General features: G+C 30.0%; 1 protein-coding gene across 1 annotated transcript; it reads right to left on the bottom strand.

Moving 5' to 3' along the window:
* Window positions 1-8,560: 8,560 nt before the first annotated feature.
* Window positions 8,561-9,153, bottom strand: LOC108557877. Its single transcript, XM_017914580.1, has 2 exons — window positions 9,051-9,153; window positions 8,561-8,997 (listed from the first exon to the last, which is right to left on the bottom strand). Exons 1-2 carry the CDS (start codon window positions 9,099-9,101, stop codon window positions 8,662-8,664), a joined length of 387 nt encoding a protein of 128 aa, XP_017770069.1. The 5' UTR covers window positions 9,102-9,153; the 3' UTR covers window positions 8,561-8,661.
* Between the last annotated feature and the right edge of the window lie 603 nt (window positions 9,154-9,756).

The raw sequence follows: 9,756 nt of genomic DNA, 5'->3' as shown, positions 1-9,756 counted from the left end.
ATTAAATGTGAACTATGTAAATAGGCTATTTGTTAATTTTATTCTGTTTCAGTTTGTTTTTTGTTTTTCGTAGGCGACGTGATAATGATGTTCAGTATGATGTAGAAATGAGCTCAAACAATCATTTTTCTGAAACAACATTGAAACAATACGGTAATACCTCGGTTAACGTTAACTCTGATAAAGAAGTCCGCTATTTCAAGCCGTATTTGACAAAAAAAACACCAATTAATTGCATAAATAACATTTTCGTTACATAAAAGTTTTTCAAACGTGCGAAAAATCATTTATTTACATGGGTTTATTGTTATAAGTATGATTAAGTGTATTTTTTGTTTTCCGTAGCCGACGTGATAATGCTGATCAGTATGATCTAAAAATGAGCTCAAACAACCATTTTTCCTGAAACAATCCTGCAAAACACAAGTCCATGATGTTGCCACTACAGTCATACCTTGCTTGGTTAACGTTACCTCTGATAGAGTGTTATGTATAACCGTTATTGTTTATATTACCTCTTACTCTTAGACTCTCTTCCAGACTCTCCTCCAGACTCTCCTCCAGACTCTCCTCCAGACTGACTTTGTATTACACAAAAATCCTATTTTATAGTAGTCAATTAGCATAGTGGGAGTACAATATTTGGAAGTGAAAGATAGTACCTAGCTTTCCCTAATTCGTAAGTCATTAGGCAGATGTACATATTTAAGGGTCATTATAGATTGGACCTTCGAGTTTGTTCAAAACATGGTCATTACACAATGATTAGTTATGGGATTTTCCTAAGTGGTATTTGTCTTAATGACTTACATAAATAAACATGTATAAAATAATAAGGGCTAACATAATATAAACAATAACGGTTATACATAACACTCTATCAGAGGTAACGTTAACCAAGCAAGGTATGACTGTAGTGGCAACATCATGGACTTGTGTTTTGCAGGATTGTTTCAGGAAAAATGGTTGTTTGAGCTCATTTTTAGATCATACTGATCAGCATTATCACGTCGGCTACGGAAAACAAAAAATACACTTAATCATACTTATAACAATAAACCCATGTAAATAAATGATTTTTCGCACGTTTGAAAAACTTTTATGTAACGAAAATGTTATTTATGCAATTAATTGGTGTTTTTTTTGTCAAATACGGCTTGAAATAGCGGACTTCTTTATCAGAGTTAACGTTAACCGAGGTATTACCGTATTGTTTCAATGTTGTTTCAGAAAAATGATTGTTTGAGCTCATTTCTACATCATACTGAACATCATTATCACGTCGCCTACGAAAAACAAAAAACAAACTGAAACAGAATAAAATTAACAAATAGCCTATTTACATAGTTCACATTTAATGTTTAATCACACTTATAGCAGTAAACCCATGCAAATAAATGATTTTTCGCATGTTTGAAAAACTGTTATATAACGAAAATGTTATTTATGCAATTAATAGCTGTTTTTTCTGCAGCATGGAACTTCGTTATATCAAAGTTTCGTTATCAGAGGTAATGTATATAGAGGTATGTCAGTAGTAGCAAGTTCATGACCTGTTTCAAGAAAAAGAAACATTTTTTGATTGTAAATGAATCCCCTTTTGACATCAATTATCACGTCGCCTACGAAAACCAAAAAACAAATTGAAACACAACAAAGGCCAAATAGTCTATTTACATAATTCACATATGCAATCATTATGTAATCATAATGTTAAATAATTCTTATTTATAGCAGTAAACTCATGTAAATAACAGATTTTTTTTCGTACGCTCGAAAAACTATTATGCAATAAAAATTGTTATTTATGTAATTAAATTCTGTTTTTAGTGTAAAATGCGGCTTGAAATAGCGAACTTTGTTATATCGAAGCGTCTTTATCAGAGATAACGTTAACCGAGGTTTAACTTTAGTGGCAGAATAATGAAAATTGAAAAATGATTGTCCGATCACATTTTGACTTCATACTGATTACTATTATCACGTTGCTTACGAAAAACAAAAAAAAACAAAATTGAAAAAGAATAAAAAACAAATAGCCTATTTACATTGTCCACATTTAATGTTTGATCATTCTAATTTATAGCAGTAAACTATTATGCAACGAAAATGTTAATTGATTGGGGTTTTTGAAAATTCCCAAGCTGATTATAATAATTACAGGTAATAAAAATGTATGTCATAGTTTTTATATGTTCCAGTTATTTCTTATATTGATTTTTACAACTAAATTGCAAATAGTAATTGCAAATTTAGAATCGGAAAACAACTTTTGTTTAACAATAATTTATAACTAAATAATAAAGGATTGAATGTAGTTTAATAATATTATCATCGAGTGATATGTGCAAACGAAAATAAATCGCAGATTAAGAGCGTAAACATTAGTAAACAGTTTTATCATGGTTGGAGTTAATTTATGCTTCTGATTAGTGGCTTTCGCGAAATCAAAGAGACGAAGGAAAGAGATCGTCGAGGAGCGAACGAGTAAAATAATGTAGACATCAGGAATTACAGTCATGAGCGATTTGTCATAACGCTAATTGACTTAACATGGAATGGTTGTACGAGCTTTGCGCGCTTGTATATAACAACTCTCTTAAAAGGCACGTTTTGTTTTTCTCGTAAATCGTTTATTATGCTAATTCCATAATTACAGACCTGCTGTTTTGCGCGCACCTAGTGTTTCCAGTCGCAAAGTCAATGTCTTCCACTTTCATTAATTCGAGCATAATTTTCATTTGCATTCGACCTTGACCTATTCTCTCTAATCGAGTATTTATCAAAGACGAATATTTACACGATCATAACTCATTTCATCTATCTATCAACTTACATAAGGTTCAATTTCATTTTTAATATCTTCAACTTAATTTCAGTGATTTATACTAAACAAAATAATATATTTACACAGTTTTAAATAATTTTCATAGTAGATTAATTGATAAATTATATTTTTACATCCAAACACTAGATTCATTCATTCAATCAACCTGGTCCTTAAGATTAAAACATTTTTTTAGACCAATTCCTAAATGAAATAAGGTAAGAAAAGATCATTAATTAAAGAATATTTCCTTTATCCTGAAACTAAAGTTAACTCTGATAACGAAGCTTTGACATAACGATATTTAACATAAAGGGCGACTAATAGCCGAATGGTTAAGTCGCCCACCCACAATTTCGTGGGCGCCGGTTGGAATCCTGGTCAAGCCAGGTCCTTTGTGAGCCCTCTCGGTGCTTGCAGCAATAGGGCCATCGTTCATTACATATGGACAGTCAAATGAATGAGGTTCAGCATTTGAACCTTCAACCAAGTAGATGGACAACGACAGTGTTAAGGATAGCAGCAGATTCACAGTCAAAGGAAATAGTGGAATCGCAGGAATAATGGAATATACTACTGAACAGAACATAACAAAATGTGATTAAATTATATTGAAAACGTTTGATTTTTTGGTGAAAATAATACTGATTTAAAGAAAAAAAGCAGAAACAATCAATTTTAGATTCATATTTTATAATTTGATTTAACTTTGTATATAAGTAGACTATTATATTTAATACAACTTTTCTTTGTTTGAAACAAAGCTTTTATATGGAAAAGTGATATACACTAGGTCCTCTTTTTATGCGGTTTTGAAGTTATGCGGTTTTTATTTCAAGAAGCATTTTTTTAAATAACTATTTTAGGCCATTTTGACACGTTTTGATTGGCAAACCATTTCATAGAAAAATATGATAATTCTGAACGAGCGTTCAAGTTTCAACGCGAGCTTCAGAATTGCATTTCTGGATATCAGGAATTGTACAAAAAAAGAGTAGCAAATCCATCGCAAAGTTTAATCACTGATTATATTGTCAAAGGGAAAAAATCAACATGCGAAGTTGAGACTAATTTTACTTGTGAAGAATCATTATCTTCAGCACATAGATCTGATATGCTGACTATCTCTTCTAGTGATGAAAGTAATTTCGAACCAGTTCACAAATTATGCCGAACACTCTCATATTGCGACGAAATTCTAAAGAAAAAAATGTGAAGAAAGATTAACTTTCATAAAAAAATTCTGTATTTTTTTTTGTTGTAAAATTTTTCCATATAAATTTAGAAGGAATATGTTAAGATTATAGTTTTCTGAAATTTAATAAACTTGTCTATGATTGTTCACGTTTTTATAAAATTATGAATAATATAGTAAGACTAATTATTTTTCTGAAATTTAATAAACCCTTTTCAGAAAGAATATAGTAAGACTAATTATTTTTCTGAAATTTAATATTATAACTCATTGATTTAGTTTTATGCGTTTTAAAAAATTATGGAACGTATCCTTTTTTATGCGATTTTCGGTATATTGTAACTCATTGATTTAGTTTTATGCGGTTTTAAAAAATTATGGAACGTATCCTTTATTTTTATACGTGTTGCTAGTCCTTTTTTGTGCGATTTATTTTTATGCGTTTTCCTGTGGAACGTATCTACCGCATAAAAAGAGAACCAAGTGTATATTTTCTTATAATTACAAAGAAGTAAAAAAAAGGTGATACCTCGAACATAAGGACTGATAGTAACAAATTTATATAAAAACATTAATGTAATTCAAACTAAACAAGAGATTTAACTATAATTATTGATAATTATAAAATGTGGTACAAAATGACAAAATATGTTATTTTAAATTGAAGGTGAAACCCGGCGCATCCACCTTATTATTTTTTTTAATTTTACATTTCGATTAATAAATAGTGAAACAATGTTTACCTCTGAACTCGATTTTGATGATCTTCTCGCCTTTGCATTTGGGTATCTGCAGATGCCTTAGCCGGATCGCGAGAGACATGGTGCGAATTCGCGCGCGTCCGAAGAACTACTGGAGTGCCGCCGCAGCCGCAGCGCCGTTCCGGATCAACAAGACGACCACGCAGCTCCTCTGCGTTCTTGTTGATGCCCTCCCCCGAAATGTCTGTTACCGAATGTCGATGTTGATGTTTCGATGGACAGTTTGTTTCTGTCTGCCTGTTGCACTCTGTTGATCCTGCGGCCTCGGTGCTGCGTCTACCGCCACTGGTTGCGGAGAGCCAAACGTACGGCCAAAAAGAAGATCGCGCCTGCTCTCCCCCAAACCGACGCACACGCAACAACAACAGAAAATAAAAAACAAAACAAAAAAACGTACCCCTCGTAACATCATGCCACGCCGATGTGGGTATCTGGGCCGCAGGAGTCGAGAGGTTCGCGCCGGGATGAATAAATGATGACGGTGTGCGGGAATTTCGGGCCCCCGTAGAAATTAAACGGCTAATTGAATCGCGCATTTTTAAATGCGCATCCGAACAGTCCGTTAATGTGATCACTGCTAATTTCTTTATTAAGCACTGCTCTACAATACGCTGAAGCAGCAAAAAAGTCTGTCAAATTCACAACTTGAAAAATTTAGTTTTAATTAAATAAATTAATAGATTTAGTTTAAAATTTAGTTATTTTCAGATACAAAAGACATTAAGGAAAACTTCAATTTGAAAATTTTTAAATATATTTAAATCATAATTAAATTTAAAATTCAGATATTTTCAAAAATACAAAATATCATCAAAAAAGTACAAAACAAAACAACAAAATTGAACCTTAAATTTCATCAATCGATAAATTAGTTTACAATTAATATTACATGAATTTTACTACAGGATTCTTTCTTTAGAACAAATTTAAAATTTAGTTATTTTCAAATTTCCAAAGAAAAAAAATTAGTATAATTATAAATATGTATACCAATGCCTATATTATTATATAAACTTTTTTGCACACAAGAATTTTAGAAATGATTTCAAATTCAGATATTTTCAAATTTAGAAAAAAAAAACAAATTTTATCAAATTATCAAGCATTAAACAAATTACTATAAAAGCATAATTACTTAGAATTTACTCTAAGATTTTTCATTCAGTTTTATCGTCATTTTACCAGTTATATTAAAATTCAATTTGTTTTCATAAATCCTCTTAAATTTAATAATAGAAAATTGATTTAAAATATATAAACTAATATGATTTATTTAGTATAATATTATTATGAATTTAAACAATTCTTCATTATTTTGTCATTAAACAATTTTACATGTAAAAGAAAATATTTATGAATTTTCATATTTCAATTTTATAATATTTCAGATAACTAATATAAAACAAAGTCATTACATAATTTTTCCAATTTTTAACACGTGTACCAACTTAAATTATACAAATAACTGAACTTTTATAGTTCAATAAATATAAACGTTTCTATTTATTTGAACGTACATTAGGTACGTGCACACTTCAGCATTTGCACAAAATACTTGGCACATATCGCGTATTATAATTACAAATTTACATACGTTATTGTAAATTTACATTTATTTATAATTTATATCAATTGTCATATGTTAAGTCCAAATCACAAAATTGTGATTTATTAAGAAAATCTACATCATTATTATATAATTTTACACTTACCTTCGCACGTTGCAGCATAACACAATTGAAAATTCTCTATCAACACGAGCACACAATCATTTTGACAGATCCACTCACAAATTAACAAAAAAAAAACAAAAGTCACCAAGGTAACTAAAACAATCAATGAATTCAAGAAGCATGGATATTCGTTTTGTTTTAAGGTTGATAACACATTTAATGTTTTAATATAGATGGCAGTACTTGTCTTATTTTTTTTGTACTGTAATAATTGTAAAATAAATAATATTCATATGTGAACTAAATCAACGACGATTCCTGCAAACTTTTCGAACGTGCTGTTGCATTTATTACGAATCTGGGTAAATATTTCATTTTATGTAATATTCTCCGTTATTTCTTCGTTTTTTAACATCATGCAAGTGAATTTGGTGGATGATAGAGCACGCTCTATTTACTATTTACTCTTGCTAAACAAATGTAAAAAAAAGTTTTGGAATTTACTTCCAGCATGAAATACTGTAATCCAGTGGTTCCCAAACTTATTTGGCCTACCGCCCCTTTTCCAGAAAAAAATATTACTTAATGCCCCCTGGATTTTTTTTCAAATTTTAATAGCATCACCGCTTCCCAGCGCCCACTTTGGAAATCACTGCAGTAAACCAAGAAAAATGATTTATTTATTTACACATTATTATTAGGCCTAATTTGAGCCAAAAATCAATGTATTGAATTAATTTTGTTATTAATTAATCAACAATTTATTGTTGTTTTTTTTTTGAAGTGATAAAGATATAGGTGAATCAATATAAAATAATGTAAAACATAGATCATATTCATCTCATTTATTTATATAGTATTTATCAAACAAATCGAAATCCAATACGAAATATACGGGCGTATATTTACGACATGCTCTGGTTGAGAGCTTTCAGCAACCTCTGCATTTCCAACAGATTCCTCGTCATTTCGTTCCTCTTCGACGGTCGATCAATTTCGTTTCCAATCGGACATAAACACACGTCGAACTGGTACATATCCTAAAACGTTTGATCGTCTCAGTATTTCATCAATATAAAACAGAAATCAATTCTACTTGACAAAAAAACACACATTATTTGCTAAAAGAATAATCTACATTTGTAAATTAAGAAAACCTAACTAATACAAATCAAACGTTTTACATTCAATAAAAATGATAACTGTTAAGAAAAGTTAAGTTGTGGTTAATTGCGTGTATCTGATTATGCAATAAAATCATAAAAAAGTTAATTACTTTTCGAGTTATTATCGAAAACTGAAAACATCAGTTTTTGTGCAAATTAAATTCATCTTTTTTACAAATGGAAATACAAATTCAAAGTTTTTTCTTCGAAATATTGTCAATATTTGTTAAATGTTAAATGAAATTAGTATGTTTATACTTACTGAAATATCGTTGATTTCGGAATTGACGAAGAACTTATTGGTGATTCCAGATATAATCGCGAAGAATGCGAGGATGTGTTTGAAGAAATGCATGTTTTCTGTGATCTTGGAGAAGCCGCAGTGCGGTTGTATCAGGAAAAAGGGTCTCCTTATATACCTGTTGTACTGTTTGTATTGGTCTTAAGCAAACATCAATTTGTCTAATTTCCACGTGTTTCCTTACGTCGCACGTACTAGGATTACTCAAATAACCTTCCTATTCATTAAATGTTAACAACGAAACTGTTTGCATCGAATATATTGGATAAATCCCAAATAAATCAATACAAATTTTAGTTTGATTTATGTTTATTTTGCTTTAATTAAAGTAATATAAAATAATTAAGTTAACGTTGATTTAAACTTAAGGAATCGTTACAAAATTTAATTAAAACAATTGAATCAATAGTATTTTTATCTATATTGAAACTATTAATACATTAGTTGTTAATAAAAATATAATTTTCACAAAAACAAAGATTTATTTCTCAAAGTATAATGGAAATTGTATGTTATAAATATTTGACTTTTATTTGCATTGTAGGAATGTGTAAGTAAATATAAACTAAACGTGGATTCTAAGGTATTCCATACGGATGAGTAAGGTTTAAAGAATTACACAATACAAAGAAACAAATAATGTTGCAATTGATTTAATTATAATTGAATTATTTGAATATTTTTTTAAAGCAATAATTTTGAATTAACAAATCTGTTATCCTGTGAAATACATTAGTCTTATTCATCAGAAATAGGATTATATTTATTATAACATTTTTGTATGTCTTTTCTGATTTTGTCGAAGATCTTAGAGAAATCTTGCTGGATGAATGAAGGTAGTTTATTCATCGAAGACAAACATTTGGACTCCTTCAATTCTTTTCTGCACGTTTCATCCATATTCTTAGCTTGGTTCATGAAAGAGTTGATTGCCGGTTGAATTGCCGCGTTAAAATTTACCGTACAATCAAACATCGTTGCGTTATTAATTTTTTTATTTGTATCGATAATTGCTTTCGTTATGTTTCTGATGACGTCACGATCTTCCTTCTGAACGGCATTCGAAAATGCGCCCTGAAATGAACATGGTTTGATTTTAACGTAATGTAAATCTTTAAAGTACTCACGTGGAAGGCGGACAGGAGAAGTAGTGAACTGATCGCAAGTTTGAATATCATTTTGCGAAACTTTGCTGACTGCTTGAATGAAAGTTGGAGAACGTTCGCTTATATAGCAGTAGTTGCAGTTTATCAAACATACTCGGAATGGTTGAACGTCTCTATGGTATTATTCCGTGCCGTACAGTTGCTTTATCGCTAACAACTTGGATGAATTTTTTTCGAAATGCAAATCGCTCGCATTCCGCTTGTTCAATGTAATCCAAGAATGTTATCTTTTTGGCTATACACGTTCGACCAGTTGCGTACATTTCTCCAGTTTATAGCAATTTTATTGAGAAAAATGCAAATTTTCTTTGTGTCATTTCACTTTCAAATATCTAACATTCATACACGTAGATATACGCATCTATTTTCAGTGAATTATTCAATTTTTTAAGAACGCATTTATAATCTTTACTAATAATTATTACATAAAAAATTAAACAAACTTGGGCAGAAAAACCTATAGTCAATAGCCTTTTTAAGCAGTTGACTTTGTTTCTTATAATTTTGATAATATGTCCATATTAACTTTACATTTCTTACAATACTAATAGTAATTATATAAAGATGAACACATAATCTTTACTAATAATTATTACATAAAAAATTAACAAACTTGGGCAGAAAAACCTATACTCAATAGCCCTTTGAAGCAGTTGACTTTTTTTTT

Source organism: Nicrophorus vespilloides, unplaced genomic scaffold (assembly GCF_001412225.1).
Source record: "Nicrophorus vespilloides isolate i.1.1-1 unplaced genomic scaffold, Nicve_v1.0, whole genome shotgun sequence".
In the NCBI taxonomy this organism is placed as follows: Eukaryota; Metazoa; Arthropoda; class Insecta; order Coleoptera; family Silphidae; genus Nicrophorus; species Nicrophorus vespilloides.
The sequence above is the reverse complement of the archived record's forward strand: the minus strand, read 5'-3'. Positions and strand labels throughout refer to the sequence as shown.

Coding starts and splice junctions, on each gene's coding strand:
- LOC108557877 (XM_017914580.1), bottom strand. CDS start 9,101: ATGATATTCAAACTTGCGATCAGTTCACTACTTCTCCTGTCCGCCTTC. Junction 8,998..9,050: donor TTCTCCTGTCCGCCTTCCAC/GTGAGTACTTTA, acceptor TGTTCATTTCAG/GGCGCATTTTCGAATGCCGT.